Here is an 18,297-nt window from a genome sequence, read left to right as displayed (position 1 = left end):
TCCAATCAGCGTCGAGCCGCTACCGCCCCCTGGAGGCCGCCGGTCGGTCCCTCCCCGCGGCGGTCCCGCCCGGCCGGTGCCCGCCAGGGGGCGGCCGGGCCCCGCCGAGGCGCCCGGCGTGGCGGCCGCTGCCGCCGCCGGGGGCCGGGGCGGGGCCGGAGGTCGGGGCGGGGGCGCTGGGCACCTCGCCCGAGGCAGACGGGGCTAGGGCGTGCCTCCGCCTGCGGATGTGGGCGGAGGTGGGAGAGGGGGCGGAGAGGCGCTGCCGCTGTTGTTTCGGCCGGTGCGCCCCTGGCCGGCCGCTGCGCGGGATCGCGGGTACCGGGGCCCCGAGGCGGCGGCGCTGCCCGAAATGGCCGCGGGGCGCGGCCCGGCCGTAGGCGGGCTGGCAGGGCGGGACCTCCCGGTGCCTGGAGGCGCCTCAGCGGGAGGCGTGGAAACCGCACGCAAAATGAAATCCTGCGGCGGCGCTGGCAGCGCTCTCCGTCCCGTGTTTGCCTCCCGTGCCCCTCCGCACCAACACCGAACTCGGGCGAGCGTGGTTTTCATTAGCGCCACCGCTGCCGTGAGCCTGCCGGGACTGTGTTATCATCCCGCGGATTTAACGCCCTTTCGCCCTTTATAAAGGGCATAAATAGTGATGGGGGAAAGCCAGGGTAATAAAATTACAGTGTCGTCCTTTTCTAATCAGCAATCGAAGCCCCGCTATCTTTTCAAGATAAGAAGAGGCTGTCTTCTGTGTGCCGACACCACAATTTGTTATTATATCAAATAAACTTCTCAAGCCGTAACTTCCCGCACTCACACTTCTACAGAGCCAGCACCTGGACGCAATCCAGAGTAAGGAGAACAGTGCCAGGACACCCAGCGCTTGTGACAGCGCCCAGGGACTTGTGAACCCTGCCGTGAACCTGCTCCGTCTCACCTAGGCTGGTGATGGCCAACAGCCAGATTCATTAATGGCAATGCTTATCCGAAAAGCACAAGAACCGAGCTGTGGAACGAGGGAGGATGTTTCAGCCAGACCGCCTAAAATTCTAGTTTACATCCATGTGTATGAATTAATGTCTTTGTGTCTGCACTAAATGTGAAACACTTCAAAGCTCTTTAATATGCCCTAACTTGCAGTAAACAGGCCTCCATGATTCCTAGACAGTTTCTCCTTACAAAATCAAGCAAGGTGTATGCTTGACAGTCCTAATATTTAAATTTAAAAAAAAAAAACCAAACAACAATAAAAAATTTCCTCCCTTAGCCCCTCAGCTCACACAGGGGTACTGAGCCACCTGTGTCCCCAAGCGTTTGCTTTCTCCCAGTCTCTGGGTTTGCTCTCTGTGCAGGAAGCTCATCCGGCTGTGAGAACATTCAGAAGTCAACCACGGTTTACCTATTACACCCAGGAATTAGCACTGGTAAAGGCAGGTTAACAGACCGACCTAAAGGGTAGGACAGAAGTTTTACAACAGATTTAAGTACACGTTTGGTTATGAAACCGCTACCGATACTACCGATCTGACCTGTAACTTTACCAAAAGATTAACTTTGATCTGCTGACTCCAGTGATGATGATGCTTATAAATGGCAATTCCCTGGGCTCCCATCCGGGCTCTTTCTGCAAATGTAAATAGAGTTGCAACCTTGTTATGGACAGACTATGCCCACTGGCGTCTGCATTTTAAATGACACCTAGGAAAAGACTTCCTGCATTCAGCTGATAAGCACAGGCACTATATTTTTGTCATTTATCTTGCTTACACACAACTGCAATAAACTGTAACAAAAAAATATAAAGAAAAACTTATGTCAAAACTAAGGATGTTCAATTTTGAGATACATTAATTTCCCCTACCAGTGTCAGAAGGAAGCTTCACGTTTAAGTGAGCTAGCTGCGTGTCCCATCCCCTATGCAATTCCATGTCTCAGGCATCCTCATTACCTGCAGCTTTGTATGGTTCTAAAACCCCAGGAACAAGGGGTTCCAGGACCAGAGGTGCAGAACCATTTGTATAAATAGGAGTCTAACAATAAACCATTTTGGCTTCTGTATATACATATATACGGTTTAAACCTAAGGCTACGTTTTTCAGGAATTATTATTATGAAGAAGAAAAATTTAAATGTATCACTCAAACAAAAATAAGTTTTAAACCATCTGAAGGTTAATTTAGCAACAAAATGAATGCATGCTTCCCGGGACAGGCACTGGAGTGAGTACCTGTACATACTGCCACCCGCCACCACTTGCTTCCAGTGATGCATGCAAAGTCCTGTCTTTGTAAAACATTTATTGGTTATAATGCCTCCTGATATTTATAAGTCGCAACTAGCAATTTCAGCTGTAAATAGAGAAGAATACGTTGTGGGTTTTTTTCTTCCCCATCCATAATTTTTTTGATCCCTGATTTATTGTCATCTTCCCTTCTATTGTCAAATAATAATGGTATATAGAACATCAAGACTAGAATGGCCTGTTCATCTCAGTCAAGGCTTTCAGACTCGAAGAGCTTATTTCTGGGCCCAACATTCATGCAGAGATCTAAAATCGGTTAATGAATAATCCAACATAACTCCAGGAGCAATGCTGTGACTCATGTCCGAAGTTCATACAAGGGTCTCAGGATCGTATCTGAAAATCCAGGTAGGAGAAGGCAGTGGTCACAGTGCGTCTCTCAGCTGTCGCCTCCTGCATTTTCCCTGCCTTACTGATTGTCTGTGGCGATAAGGCAAAGCAGGAGCCTGGCGGAGGAGGCTCTGACGTCCTAGTCTGAGCCAGCCTGCGCCAAGAGAGGTGTGAGGTGTGGTACTGTCCTTACGTTTTGCATCTCGTTGCATGGTTTGGCACCTCCTGCCTCTCCTTTGCCTTCTTGCGCTGCCAGTCAGTCTGAGCGACAGTCCTCAGCAGGCAAGCGGAGTATAAGAGGGAGACAGCTCCATGCCTTGGACTACCAGCAGGATTTCTGAGCTTCAGGTTCCATTTTCCCTGGTCAATATATTTGCTAAGAGAAAAACTTCTTCCTGGCATGGCTAATAGGTAAGAGAAAACCATACTAATTCTTCTCTAACATGAAGGGCAGTGGGGGTGGGATATATTTGGGAGACATGTAAAAGGGAGTTATGTGAAATGCAGTGCTGCAATAACCCTGCGTCCTGTTTCTATTCTGTTTTACTAACTCACCTCCACGTAAAAAGTTGGTGACATAACGGAATCATAAGCTGTTTTAGCTAAAATAAGTTGATGCTAAGATCAGTTTTTACTTAAACATAGCTGATAACATAGAATCGGTTCTCCAAACATCACCTGCCTGCTCAGAACCTTGACTGAGTGTTTGCTAACTGTGTGCTCTTATGTTTGTCCCTTGACAATGCATTTTCCTTTCCACCTACAAAACTTGTCTTATTTATCCTTTGGTATTTCAAATACCAACTTTAAACTAAGAAAAACATCATTGGACTCAAGTAAAAGACATACACGCTGGCATAAGAGGAAAATGGAGAGAATTGCTTGTATCGTCCTTTAACCATGTAAGCTAGTGCACATATGTCACAACATTTGAAGCAATTTTTTTAAATGACTGGAACGCCTTGTAAATGGCTGCTCATCAGGCTTTCCAAATGCTTTTCTTCTCTATGCCAAGATCAAAAGCTATTTGAAAACTAGATGTTGTCCAAAGGATCTCTGAAGGTAAATTTACTTTAGAGAAGATGTTCAATCAAACCTTCTTTGTAGGGGCTTCATGCGACCCATTTGCAATACATGTTTTTCTTGCTTTGACACTGTTAACCTGCTCACATGATTTGCCACTGACCCTTTAATTCTCATCATGTCTTGAGTAATTTCTGATTTATAGCAATAAAAAATTTCTTCTTAAGGCATAGTTTTGGATAGAACGAAGGTTTCATACAAGAAAATCACTTGGAAAAAACTAGCATACCATGTGAATGTTTCACTTGAAAGCTATAATAAAATGGAGATGTTACCTTTTTGGTTTTTTTTTTTTTTTTTTGCTCTACCTGCACTGCTGGTCTATATTAGAGTTACTATTGCAAAGAGCCTCCTCCAAAAGTTTTCTCAGCTCTTAAAAGTGCAGACTAAGTGCTCTTTTTATTGGGGTGGTGCTTTGTGCATGTAAGAACACCCAAGCAAGACTCCAGCTGGACGAAATCCAATTGGCCAGACTTCTTGCACAGAAATAATTTATTCTATGTGAAAGCACAATTTAACAACTGAGAGATTTCACCATAGGGAGTGGATTGAGAATTATGATAAAAATCGCTGGTTTGAGTCATACATGCAAGCATATTGAAAACCAGGGAGTAAGTACACAATACTCTTTTTCAGGAAAACCTTACCTAAATGGACTTGATGATCTCTAAGGTCTTTTCCAACCTAGAAATCTATGAAATCTATGAAATGCTGTGTGTCATGGATTTGCATGAAGGTGTTGTGTTTTTTCTCTTTGAAGTTGTCTCACCTCATATGTATAAGCTAAGTTTATGGACCTTTTTTAAACAAACACTGTCCAGAAAAAGTTTTTACAAGATGGCTATGTAAGTTGCTAAACAAGTTCTTTGCTTTGCCAGGGATGTATTTTTCTTTATTCTAATCTCCAGTTACAACATGCAGAGGTGTTCTTCTCTGTTTGGAAACTAAAGAGACAGCAAAAAGGAGAGGAAAAGTCTGTGATGATGTTGTGGTAGCACCCAGCAGAGAAAAAGGAGAGAAAAGGCTTTTATTTTATAAAATTAAGTGACTTTAGAGTTTTGAGACACATTTTCTGAATGCAGGAATACATTTAGTAAAGTATACTTATTAAATAAATATAAGGATTGAAATCTGTAGGTACGATCTTGCTGTAACTCTCTTCTGAGTAGACACCTTGAGCTTGCCTCTATGAGCTCATGCAATATTCCATAACATTTCTAGAGGAGGAAAGATCAAACAGAGCCCTATAGTCCTTTATAAACACAGGACAAAAATGTGACAAGATCAGATCAAGAACAAGCAGTAGGTATTGAAGAGATGACATTTATTGTGTAGGTGACTTTTAACCAAAATGCATACATACTAAATTATATGTATATAAAATACTATATATATGGAACAAAATATATTTAAAAAAACAAACCAAACCAAAACAAAACCCCAAACTGGCATCCTCCTTAATATTTCACATACCTTGGATGTTCAACAGCCAGCAGACTCCTACCCACCACTGGTAGTTACTTCCGCAGTAAAAACTGTATTAAACATACTATGGCAGTACTGAAACAGATGGGATAAGCTGATGCAGAGGAGCAGACAGCAGGAGGGTCCAGAACCCAGTTGAAATGTGATCCAATAAACGTAGGTCAGTCCATGGCAACATGAATGTAGACGGCACTTGAAGTTTGAAAAACATCTCCGGCACTGTTCTAGGAACTTGTCGATCCTGTTCTTGGGATTTCAGCTGAGCTGGTGAGATGAACAATTTTCAGTTTAGTGTTGGTTTGTCAGCTCTTTTGAGAAGGAATCGCTGTTCTTAAGACTCTGGAAAGAACATGGAGGCACGGCTGAAAATAAATAAAAATGCTGCTGTTGGTGGCTTCTGTGACATGCCGTGAGGCTACCTCACCATGAAGCTGAGCAGGTGGCTCGTTTGGGCTGCACAGCCAGCTTTGGTCATGTGTTGCCACAAGCCGCTAGAATTTTTAGTCATTTTCCTTCTTTCAGGCATTGACACCTATTCATGCCCAGTTCAAAATTCAAGCAGATACCCCATCAACAAAGATTTTAAAGTATCCCAGAGTGGGAACAAAAATGGACTGTCGGCACCTCAAGCGTAGCTGACAGCGCAGATTCCCAGTTGCAGGCAGTTTGAGGTGTGGCAGCCAAAGGAGTCAGGGTTGTCTGCCCTGCCCTTCTGTAGGAGGCTGCTTTCCCCTCTCTACATAACGCTGAGTATAATATGAATATCATATATATTCTTTATGCTCCTCAGCTGCTCAGTTTATCCTCTGATGCATTAATGTAAACTCGCTGGTTTTGGCTTCTAACTCAGGGATATGAATTCCTTTGGGCAACAAGCTCTCAGAGTTAAGCACATTGCTTATGTCTTTCAGGATTTTAATCGTAGGCTGTATGAGTTCCATCCCACAGATACGCAGACAATTCTGGAGGAAAAGGATTGCTCAATAATCTGAAAAGAGAAGTTTCAGTTCTCCAGGCACAGTTTGCTACTTTCTGTTTCTTTCAATATGGAGCTTAGACCAGCAGTTTCTGAGCCAGCCACAAAGTGCAGTCCAGAACAGAAGGCACATAAAATCTTGCTATACTGCCTCTAGACACTTCACTCACCTTTTCATTAATGCCCTTTTTTCTGCTATGACTTCTATCCCTCCCCTGCCAACCGTGGGGCAGGTGCCCGCCTGCCTCACTTTTTGCTCTTTCTGGCTCTCAAGCTGCCTCTCATCAAGGCTGCCACGTCAGAAGACAGCTTATGACCTTACCACAATATTTGTTTGCTCTTTCTGCTAGAGAACATAGAATTTACCACTGGCAGGAGGATGCAGCAAGTATCTCCATCCTGGCCAGAATAGAAGACGTAACAGTAATCAGCTAGGAGGTTGAGAGTTGGGCTTGAAGATGCCTTGGTTCAGTCTGAGAGAACCAGTTGTTAAAATCATGGCAAGTTGCCCAAATGGCTATTTGAAAGAAATGCCCATTGTTGATAAATTTTTGCCCTTTTTTTAAATTTTCTTAGAGCATCTACTTTGGAGGAGATGTTCAAAATTATCAAGCCATTCTTCTCTGGGCTTCAATGCATGTGCTGGTTTGTAACTGATTAATTAACTGTCGGTCATTTAAAGATTAACCCACTTCTCTTCCTTCTCCACTCTGTTCTTTGTCTTCATCTTATGCGTTAGTATGGACATAATGTCCTTGAAACTGGAGCTACCTTTGGGCGGTTCATCACAATAACAGCCCTTCCTAAATCTTGTTGATGGATGGATAGACTTCTGAAAACTGTACGCTATTATGCAGGACAAAATTCCACTAAAATGAGGACAGGACCAGCCTGAGTAGATTTGTATGTGCACCAGAGATCGATGCATGAAAGAGCCTGTGTTTAGAATCTTAGTCAGCCTTCATCACGCTAATTTTTTGCCAGGATGACCACATGTATGGGCGAAGGAAAGCACCTCTAGTGCTGAGTCTTGCAGAAAAAAAGGTAGGAAGAATGTATGTAAGATTGCTGCTAAAAAAGCATCATAGAGAGAATTCATTGCTTCCTATTATTTTGTGTAGTGTGGTTGATTTGCAGAAATAATAGCATGTGTCTTTTTTAACCTGTGTATTTCTCTGGATTTCTTGACAGGAAGGCCTTAAACCATGAACTTTCCAAACTTTTCAATGAGATGTGGGATATGGACACTAACCGCCTCATGCCTGGGAAAGACTACACAATTGATTTGCAGGTAACCAAATGCTAAGGCACATAAGGATTAAGGGCAGTATGGTAGTGTAGGAAAAGGTGTCTGCAAAACTGCCTTTTGCTAAAAGAGTTGCCCGTGCTTCGTCATTTCTACTAATGGTATAGGCAGGACTTCCTAATGATGAAGAACTACTTAGGAGAGGGAACAGTACAGACAACACATTAATGGTCCACACTACCTGGACGTTGGTTACAAATGGAGTCTCTTAGGTGTCCGCCTTGGGTCCTATAACATTTAATATCTTTATCAGTGGCATGGAGGAGATGGAGTGCAACATTTCCAATTTTGCAGATGATGGCAAACTGTGGTGATGAAGCTCAAGCACAGGGCTTCTCTTCAGCTGGACCTAGGCAGGCTGGAGGAATAGGCTAAGGAAGGAACATCATGAAATTCAACAAGGACAAATGCAACCAGAACAGGATGCCCAGCAAAGCTGTGAAATCTCCATCTCTGGAGGTTTTCAAGACCCAGCAAGATGATCCCTTTAGCAATATGGTCTAAATTCAGTGTCGACCCTACTGTGAGCAGGACTAGAGATGTCATGAGGTCCCTCCACTGTGGATGTTTGTGTGTGTGTATGACTCCTTGCGTGCATGGTCTGGGTGACCTGCAGCAAGGGAGAAGGAGAGATAGGTCCCAAGTCATTCTTGGGGGACTAAGGGAGGAATTTGAGAAATTCCTGGGTGTCTCCTAGAGAGTGTGGAGTAGCACAGAGGTGTGGGTGAGAAGGGTTTCACGGTTGTTGCTACCAGTCCCAGGGAACTGTGAGGGAGGAGTGGGTATCAGATTTGATGAGCAGCCGTTTCACTCCTTGCTGGCTCAGTGTGGTGCAAACATGACCATGTGTTTCGGCCACAAATTGCAGCAGGCCACTGAATATTCAGTATCCAATTTTGTACTCACGCAAGTGCTCAAACACTTTATTTCGACATTTGCTTCATATTATAAGATATAATTTTCTGTTTCTGATAAATGTGAAAAAGGGGTACCTACCTCAGCCCAAACTGTGTGGGTGGAAAACTTTTCCCACACGGTTTCTCCATTTCTCAGAAGAAGGCTCTAGTTACCCGTTGCCCATGTTAACAAACTGCTACTCATCTTTTTTTCTCTTTCCTTGAGAATGCCCTTTCTGGAACAGAAACTTGAAAATTATCGGGAAAGCCTCCTTTCCATTTTGGATATGCTTATCAGTAACATTGATTAAAAAGCCCTTAAACGTGGCCAACCAGAAGTCTTTGAAAACTTCAGAGCACCAAGACGCACCAGTCCAAAGCTGGCAGAGCTGCACAGAAGTATCTTAGCATCTCCCTGGCACTGAGGTGACAGCTGGGGCTGCAGTCATCAAGTCAGAAAGAGAAAACAAAGGCTGAGCCTGAGAGAGACTACTCAGGAGTTGGATTGCTTAAGCATTATCGTGGAGGAGAGGAGAATCAGACTGGCTAGCTTGGGTAGTAGGGACTTGGGAGAGAAACAACCCCTCTGTTGCACTGCATGGCCTCATGGCCTCATAAACTATATGCAGTGGGTCTGTGGGTTACAAATGAACAGAGAAGGAAAGTATCCAAATCTTTTCATTTATTTGTGGTGGGAGGGAGCCTTGGCTTTACATTACTTCTCAGTATAATTTGTGATGTATACAGCATAGTGGCACAGCTGGCTACTGATCACAACTGAGCTATCACATGGGTCATCGCAATCATCTCTGAAAATGAGTCAATAGAGACATTTCAGGCTCTTACAGTGTCAGAGATTATGTCTTTTTTCTTTATGCTGGCAGTTCTTCTGTAATGTCTTCTCGTTTTGTAGGAAGACCATTCCTAACAAAGAATCCTGATAGCATTATGGGTTTTGTTTTGATTATTATAAAGGCATGCAGTGTCTCCTCTAAGGACATCTTAATTCTTTCATTGTTTTACTCGTTTCCCACAGGGAAAAGCAGGTGCTGTGCAGCAAGGTGACAGTGCTGTCCAGGACAGTGCAGCCAGACATCTGTTTCACAACATAAATGAACAACGTCTGAAGAGCATAAAAACTTTTGCAAGTGAGGCCCATTTTTTTGTTAATGCTGGAAATGACATGAAGAATCTGTGTTATTTTTTATGAGTTTGCCTGAAAAATAACATATATAATTTGGATAGTGGTGAGGATCATCAGGCTGCATGTCATTTGAAGGTAGTTTCCACAACGTTTGCATGGAGGTTACCAGTAGCCTCAGCCTCAGGAAGAACAGCCTTTTGTGCCTGAGCCAAAATCTGAATTTCTCTGTGGTTTTCTACTACAAAGTGAAATGATGAGTCTCTTGTCATTGCTTTGGTGTTATTCCATATATTGAGAAAGATGCCAAAGTCATCTTTCCTCCTTTGCTCACAGCTTCTATCCCTTTCTAGGTCCACAGCTACTTCTTGCATTTCTGTTGGGGGCTATACTTCAAGCACGTCTATGAATGTATGTTTCCTTCCCTGATTCTCTTCTCTCTGGATAAAGTTACACTAAGCTGATGGAACAGCTGGAATACAGGGGAGCGCAGTTTTTCTTTGTTCCCCCACTCCTCTCTGAGCCACACAATCCTGCATCTAGTGAGGGCAGCTCTGGTACTAACTGACCCCTATGCTGAGTCCCTTCAGCTCACTAACCTACCAGGAAATGACTTAGGTTTTTGACCTCGAATGTTTCTCTGTCAGCTTGGTGTGCTGAATCAGGCCCTAGGGTCCACTGAGTGTCAGAGCACAAGCAGATGAAGTGATGGGAGGGAGCAGGTGGCAGAAGGGTTGCAAAGAAGAAAATGAACCCATCCACTCAGTGGCCATGTGCTCAAGCTCAAGCCATCTCATGTAGGTTTATGCTGTATTATTCCTCTGCTGAAGTAATGCCCACAAAGCCTTCTGCCAGCATAGCTCAAGTTCTAAGCCTATGTCTCTAATTTTGGTGGTCAGATATGATTTGTTTTGGTAGAAGGTCATTATTGCTTCAGCACGTGTTTCCATAAGGAAGCTTAGTAGTGAGCTGTTTATCTTAAAAAGAAGTACAGCGGTGGTCTGGCCTTGAGTCACCTCTAGACCTACACCCAGCAGTGTACCTGAGAATGAAATTAGACACATAACGGAATGTCTTTCTCTAAGGGCTGTCAAAGCATATGGCATTAATTTATGATGGCACTCTCTAATGACTGGATCGCAGGTATGATTAGGCATATTTCCTGTTCATCAGGATGAGCATGCTGAAAGTTTCTCTTTTTCTGCAGCCTTTATTTCCTTATTGGACAACTATGAGACATCAACTGGTACTGCAGAAGTAGTGACTCCAGAAGAAATAGCTGAAAACAATAATTTTCTTGATGCTATCTTAGAGACAGAAGTCATGAAAGTGAGTAACGCAGATCTTTTTCACTCGCTGAAAACACTGAATTAAAAAGTCAACTGTGTATATATCTTGGTTTTCTATCCTTCAGCTAGCTCATGAATATCTGCTTAAAAAAAACCTAGCAAAGCCAAACCTTGCCGATTTCAAATATCAGCTCTATGACATCTGGTTCCAGCTCTATGCCAGGAAAGAAGGAGACAGGTAGGTTTGATGGATACGGCCCCTGATAATCTCTACACTATTCTGACTTAGGTAAATATAAGCCCAAGGGCCACCTGTTACACATAGAACTGGAAGACAGCCTCAGAATATGGTCCAAATCAGGTGTTTGTTGCTCCCACACTGATCAGATGTTAACAGTGTTGACCCTTGGGGTATGCCACTGGTGAATCACCTCCAGCTGCACTTTCTGTCCCTTATCACAGGCCTTCAACCGCAGACATTCATCCACTTTTCTAATCTGTACTTCATGAGTTTATCTATGAGGCTGTTATGGGAGACAGTGCCAATCTGGATAAGCAGCAGTGGCGCATCTGTGGCATTTACTAGCAACCTTCATCATCAGATGCAAATTTAGACTTTGTGGCTAGATTTCTTTGCAAGTTTTGTGGAAAGTAAGAAAGAAAACCCAACAAATCCAGACAAATAAAAAACCTGCTCACAAATCAACCTGAGCAAGCTTGTGCATTTTCTTGCCTTTTACATCTGCCAATTTGAACTATTTAAACACATAAAAGACCTATATCTTATTCTTTGGTTTATTACAGACCTGATTCTTGCGGTTTTGAACATGTTTTTGTTGGAGAAACAAGGTGTGGTAAACAGATCTTAGGTTTGCACAACTGGGTGCAATTTTACCTTCAGGAAAAGCGCAACCAAATTGACTACAAGGGATATGTTGCTCGGAAGAACAAAACCAGGGTAAGAACAAGCAAGATGCCTTGCACATAAGATAAATGGATCCAGAGAGAAAAGCTGTGGTAATGAATCAAGGCACAAGGATACAATGATAGCCTCAACTGCTTTGAACCTCATTTGCCTAGGTGTATTATAAGCAGAAGTCCTAGCATGCCCTCAAATCCAGCTTCTGTTTTTGCAAAAACTATTTTAAAGAGTAGTGCTGGTGAAGCTTAATTGAGATAAATGATGATGTATGCTCCAGAGGACAGGGAAAAGGCTGCGCTCCAGCTACAGCACCCTGGCACAGCAAGGGTGACTGAATCTTGTGATGCTGGGTTGGGTATTGTATTAGGTCACAGCTGTGTTGGATACTATTCTGTTGTTTTGTTTATGCTTTCAGCCTGACAAAGATGACCAAGTTTTGAGCATCCAGTTCAGCTGGAAGGGCTTGGTCAAGCCAATTGGAAGCACCTTTATTGGTGTCAGCCCGGAGTTCGAATTTGCCATTTACACCGTCATTTTCTTGCTGTCTGATGAAAGAGTCACACGAGAAACAGTGGAAATAGAGGAATATGAGCTACAAATGGTTGTTTGCCGTCATGGGCACCACATTGGAACAGCATATCCAGTACTCCTCAGCACCAGTAGTGAAGATTGTTAGTTACAGGGATCAGGCAACAATTTTTTTTTTCTTTGGGGGGTTGTGGGGGCTAGGTGGACAGGACTGGACAGCAGAGTAGGTTGATGTGTTGTTTTATACAACTAATTTTGAGTAAAAATTGATGACTCGCTCGCTTTTGGTCTGCAATGGAGTCTTTAATCAATAGCGTGCCGTGCCTCAGTGTCTGACAAACCTTGAAACATACTGCTGCTCATATTAAAGGCTTGATCAAACTTGCATCAGCCCTACTTCACGCACAACAACACTGTACTTTTTAGCAGATAATGTAATTTAGACAAAGATAATGTAATTATGACAAAGGCCATATTAAAATTGACGCACATATTTCTATTATTCGTTATCTACTGCATATCTGAAAGAGCAACAACCATGCATTGCTTACACTTTGCCTTCCAGACAGGAGCTTTGATTTGGCATGAGCAGAACCACTGTATGTTTTTTTCTCCTCTCTTCATTTCATAAGAGGTTAATTTCAACTGCATTTTTACAATTATAGTGTCCTGGACAGGCAGAAAACGCATTCAGATGTGAGAATGATCATCAGATCAGCAGCAGGTCTGTCACTGCCTCAGCTTTGCCTGTGTTTGCTAGAACCCACAGGAGGCTTTATCTCACCAAACTTTAAAAGTCTGTGGTATAGGCACCTGTGTTCCTATTACAGGCAGGGATGCCTGCAGTCACTTATCTGCTTGGGTAATCTAAATTAGAGTTAGATGAATGACCCTGCATAATCCATTGACTAGATCCGCAGTGACAATAATAAAATGTCACTGGGGACACTGCTCCTAGTCCTGGGCCTGGTCACTGGTCCTTCTGCTGATGTGGACACATTTGCCCCTGGTCTTCCATGATGTGTTCAATACTTCAATTAAAGGATTGTAATGCTTTTCCTTCTCATACCAATGCAGAAACAGGCAGATGCTGAGACTCTCTGAGAGCGTGACAAGGACAGGTTTAATATGCACATCCCACAAGAATTTCTCCAAAAAAGCAAGGATCTTAACTCACAGTGGTAAAAGAACTGCTTTTGGCTATTTCTTTTCCTGAAGAGGATTACAAAAGTTAGCCTGTCACTGTGGAATGTGAAACAGCAGACAAGGATCATTTGAAATAAAGTACCTCTGGAAAGTAGGAAAAGCTTTATACTGAGCCAAATGGGGATTTAAAATGTTTTCCATTTCTTAAAGTAATTTTCATATACACCCAATATACTTCACAGGCTGTAAGAATCTTTACCACCTGGGAAATTTGGTTTCAGGTTCCTCTATAGCACTGGCTGGCATTTATTTACATACTTATAAATGTTACAGAGAGCAAGCCAAGGGTTCCTGGAGCTCTTAAAACTACACAAGGGCCTTTTCAGGCATTATACACAGGAGGAGCAATTGAGAGAACAACAATAGTGGAGCAACTGAAAGGCACCAATGAACATGTTCACCCTTCCCTGCAGCATCAAGGACTACCGAAGGACAACAGGAGAGTCCCAGCTCAGGTTCTGGTGTGTGTTTGAAGCACGTAGGATCTGAGGCAGATATCAAAAATGGTACAAAATCACTGAGCTGTCACACAGAATACCTGCTGCGTGGAAGGTAAAAGGCACTCAGTTTCCTTCAGGTAGGGGAACTTCCCAACAGCCAAGGGCTCACGGGTCACATTGCAGGCCTTGACTGCTCTTCAGAGTCCTTCTTCATCTTCATATATGTGGCAGGGCAGAACTGAGAATACAGCTGAGCCAGGAAAGCCTGGGACGTGATCTCTAGCTTTGTTCCATGGCTCAGTTTGTTCCATACGTGCACCGCGTAGGTGTTCTTAAGGAGCTTCTGAAGCTCTGAGGAGCTGATTGGTTCAAATAACTTCTTCCAGTCCTCCCAGCGAACAGGATAAACAGCTTCTGGGGAAAGAGCATGCACGCCTTTGCACATCATGTTGTTCTGGATATTACTGATGGAGCACCACTTCTTGAAGACACGCGTTAAGAGTCCTGGGCCCTGGTGCGCCCATATCCAGCCATTGTAGTTCTCCACAAAGTCCTTCATGCAAAGTTCCATGAACTCATGCTTGGGTTTAAAGGATAGAAAGGCCCCGTTCAGTACATCCTGAGACTGGATACCAAGCGCATTGGTGAGGTTCTTTAAGTTCTTAAGCACAATGAAGTCTGTGTCCAGGTAGATGCCACCAAATTTCCACATGATGGTAATTCTGCAGGCGTCAGACAGGACGGGTAAGAAATAAGGTTCCTTCTGGTGCTCAGACTGCAAGTACCACTTTGCCAGAGGCGTCCCTGAGAAAAGCTCCAGCAAGTCTAGGGGCCGGATTTCCACATTGGGGAAGCATCTCAGCAACGAGAAGCCCCAGTGGTTGGGTAACGAGGCATTCCCGTTTGCCAAGCCTTTCATGAGCACCACGACCTTTGTCCCAGGGTGCATCCGAGCCGCTGACTCCACAGAGCACATGAACAGGTAACTGGGGTCAGTTCTGTCCGAAGTCTCCACAAAAAACACATCCCCTGGGGAAGGAGGGGGCCCACTGGCAGTGGGATGGGGAGGGCAAAGTAGCAACTGTTCATGTCTGCTTTGTGTAGGCGAGCTGTGGAGCTGGCCTTCAGTGTCCTCCCCAGTTCTCCAGTAGAACATGACGGAGGCAAAGAACACAAATGAAATGGTGAGGATAAACAGAGCCCTAAGCCTGTGGCTCAGCAGCACTGTGGTCAGTTTTGGCAGGCAGTTGGACATGCTGGGCAGTCTCGCTCCCATCAGAGCCTGCTCTCCCAAGACAAAAGTTGTGATCTGAAGGGGAGGAAAGAAGAAAAAGACACTGACAGGCAAGGCAGCAGACCACGAGCAGTGGACAGTGCCACATCAGAGAAGAACTCTCCTTCCTTCACCTCAAGGCAGCATGCTTAAATTATGCCTTTTGTTCATTTTTGAAAGTCTCCTGGCTTCTCTGTATTGTCACAGGGCCTTCAAGTTCCACATCAGAAACTACTGCCCATCTTTGGATCCCTCTCTTTCAAACGCAACATAAGGACAAGTCTCTGCTTTCTCTATATCACAAACTAAGACTGATCCTCAGTTCTGTCCATGTATATTGTCCATGTAAGTTGTGCTTGCCACTTGTAAGGATATACAGCATTTGACACACAAATGGCATACCTTCATGGTGGTGCACAACAAACTCTGGAAACAGCATTAGAGACTTCATCTATCACCTTCTAGAATTTCAGGTCACTGAAAAGTGGCTGACTCACCATCCCTGAAGGCATTTTTGATGTGTAGATGTGGTGCTTAGGGACATGATTTAGTGGTGGACTTGGTAGTGCTAGGTTTATGGTTGAACTCGGTGATCTTAAAGCTCTTTTCCAACCTAAATGATTCTATGATTTCTCCTGACTCCCTCTGCTCCATGTCCAAACCCAAATCCCCATGCTCCTGAACAGACAGCTTCAGGAAACAGCAAAAGCTTCAATCTGTGATCAGACAGACAGTAAACAGGAGAGCGAACCCAGCTGGCACGATCCCATTTGTCATTCAAGCCTGGTTAGTGCAACTCAGTCACACGGTAAACTCTCCATGTAACCAGAAAATGACTTGTCAGCTGCACTGGGAGGTTTCCAGATGCAACAGCACGGAGCCACCACTCTCCACTAGGCCCTGGGGCTCTAGGGACAGAGGAGAGGCAGCCGATACACAAATCATCTGGATTCCCAGAACATTTTCTTCTCCTGTAGAGGAATGCCAGCATGTGCTGTGGGTATTATAGGCAGCAAAAAAAACCCCAACCCACTCTGCTTTCGACCTATCTATTTCCCACTCCCTCCACACCACAGCCTGTTGAATCCTGTGAATCATTTTTAGCTTGGTAAACTGCAGCAGAGAAAGCAAGGACAGGTTCGAGGGGACAGAGCCTTTGCTGTAGAGAAGGCAGGAAAGCACAGCTCCAATCTAACAGTGAGCAAGCTTCAAGGTTACAAGCATATAATTCTACTAAGAGGAGGAACTACAACAATCACACTTCTATATATTTAGAAATACGTATCTGCTTTTGTAGTGGAAGAGGACATTTAGACACTGCATTAGCCGGTCCATTTCACAAAACAAACTCAGGAAATCTGCTCTCTGCTTTCCTCTAAAACTGCAAGTCCCACTCACAGAAACTGCAAATTCTACTCACCTGTCTCTGCTTTCAAGACACCACAGAAGGCACTGCTCAGCTGGACAAGATTTGCAAGAGGTTAGTGTCTCTGACAGCGCCTGTAACTCTATGGACTGGCACTTCCTTTTTCTGAAAAGAAATGGTGAAAATGGAGTCTGAACACATGCAGAAAACAAGCAGATGAAGTAGGAAATGACGCATACGTTCAGCTAATAGATTGGCTGAAAGAGGGGTCATGCGAGTGTGCTGTGAAGAACCTATCTATTTAGAAAGTGATCAGGAAAACAAAAAGAGAAAGGAGGAAATGGAAACCCCATTATCGCTACACTTTAAGCTTTAGGCTGTGGCAGGAAACCATTTTGCTGCTTTCTACTCCTTTGCTAGCAAGTCCCAGTGCTCACACGGCTTGGGTCCCTGCCACAACAACCGAGCTAAGAGTTTCATAGAGCTGCCTCCTCCCACCGCAAGACTTCATTCCAGAATACTCCTTTGAACACACCCTCTTTTGACCAATTAATTTACTCATCCATCTGGGAATACTCCATCTTATGCTGGATCCTTCATTAAATGGCCATGCCAAATTCAGGTGTCCCTCAGTTCATGATAGAGGTCCCCCTTGTCCCTGTGCTCAATGGCAGCTGACCTTACCTTAAGAAGACACATTGATGCGTTCATAACATACCACCTTTGTCCATACAGCCACTAGTTTAGTCAGGCCTACTGCTCCGTGGCTTCCCAGACTCCTCCCTCCTCCCCAAATCCTTCCAAGCACTGCAGCATCACGGATGAACGCAGAAGATGCCACCACTAGGGAAGTTCTTTGGAAAGCACCTGAAGCTATTCCCAGACCTTTTCTCACTGGAGCTCTGTCACTGGGAATACTCCCTCTTATGCTGGATATATGCCTCAGGTCAGGCCCCATCTACTCACAGAATCGCAGAAGGGATGAGCTTGGAAGGCACCTCTGGAGATCGTTTGTCCAACCCCTGGCTCAGAGTCCATGTTGCTCAGGACTATGTCCTCTTGGTTTTGATCTTGGCCATGGACAGAGACTCCACAACCTCTCTGGGCAACCCGTTCCAGTGTTTCACCACCGTGTCTTTCATTCTAATTTCCCGTATTTCCATCTCTGCCCATTGTGTCTCATCCCATCACTAGATTCCACAGAGAAGAGTCTGGCTTGTCTTCTCTTCCCCACTCATCTCCAATCAGGTATTTATACACTTTGATAAGACACTTCCTGAGCCTCCTCTTCTCCAGAAAAAGCAATCAGAGCTCTCAGCCTCTCTTTGTACAGCACATGCTCCAGTCCCTTTCTCATCTTAGTGACACTTTGCTGGACTTGCTCCAGTATGCCCACGTCTCACTGTTACTGGGGAGCCCAGAACCAGCACTCCAGATGCGTCTCACCAGCACTGAGCAGCAGGGAAGGATTGCTTCCCTTGACCCTGCAGGTAATGCTCTACGTAATGCAGCCCAGCAGGCTGTTGGCCGCCTTTGCCACAAAGGCACATTGGTGGCTCCTGCTCAACTTCTTGTGGACAGGACCATCAGGTCCTTTTCTGTCAAGATGCTTTCCAGCTGGTCAGCCCATGTACTTTTCTCCTCTGAAGACTATCACTTCATTGTCTCTGCCTGTGTTTGCTAGATGCCACATGCAGCTTTATCTCACCAGACTTCAGAACTCCGTGGTATAGGCTCCTGCGTCCCATTACAGACAGGGATGCCTG

At 44.5% G+C, this 18,297-nt stretch overlaps 2 protein-coding genes across 3 annotated transcripts; one reads left to right on the top strand and one right to left on the bottom strand.

The window, feature by feature from the left end:
* Window positions 1-5,105: 5,105 nt before the first annotated feature.
* On the bottom strand, window positions 5,106-16,739 carry LOC147528921 (lactosylceramide 4-alpha-galactosyltransferase-like). Of its 2 annotated transcripts, XR_015222137.1 has the most exons (4): window positions 16,586-16,739; window positions 13,991-15,201; window positions 7,652-7,841; window positions 5,106-5,550 (listed from the first exon to the last, which is right to left on the bottom strand). XR_015222137.1 is itself a non-coding variant. In XM_086611232.1 (2 exons), the coding sequence occupies exon 2, from the start codon at window positions 15,166-15,168 to the stop codon at window positions 14,065-14,067; it is 1,104 nt and encodes a 367-aa protein (XP_086467358.1). In that variant the 5' UTR covers window positions 15,169-15,201; window positions 16,586-16,739; the 3' UTR covers window positions 13,348-14,064. The 2 variants fall into 2 exon arrangements, 1 of the variants encoding a protein (XP_086467358.1); XM_086611232.1 differs by lacking the exons at window positions 5,106-5,550; window positions 7,652-7,841 and having other exon boundaries at window positions 13,348-15,201.
* LOC104369712 (poly(U)-specific endoribonuclease-A) lies at window positions 7,339-12,689 on the top strand (the record flags this gene model as incomplete). Its single annotated transcript, XM_009991649.2, has 6 exons — window positions 7,339-7,455; window positions 9,403-9,514; window positions 10,715-10,836; window positions 10,922-11,034; window positions 11,601-11,754; window positions 12,134-12,689. Coding segments are annotated over 6 exons (879 nt in total), but the record flags the coding sequence as incomplete, so codon positions are not given.
* Window positions 16,740-18,297: the final 1,558 nt, after the last annotated feature.

Source organism: Tauraco erythrolophus, chromosome 4, assembly GCF_009769465.1.
Source record: "Tauraco erythrolophus isolate bTauEry1 chromosome 4, bTauEry1.pri, whole genome shotgun sequence".
Classification (NCBI taxonomy): Eukaryota; Metazoa; Chordata; class Aves; order Musophagiformes; family Musophagidae; genus Tauraco; species Tauraco erythrolophus.
The sequence above is the reverse complement of the archived record's forward strand: the minus strand, read 5'-3'. Positions and strand labels throughout refer to the sequence as shown.

Excerpts from the sequence above, each read along its gene's own strand:
- LOC147528921 (XM_086611232.1), bottom strand. The coding sequence starts at position 15,168 with ATGGGAGCGAGACTGCCCAGCATGTCCAACTGCCTGCCAAAACTGACC.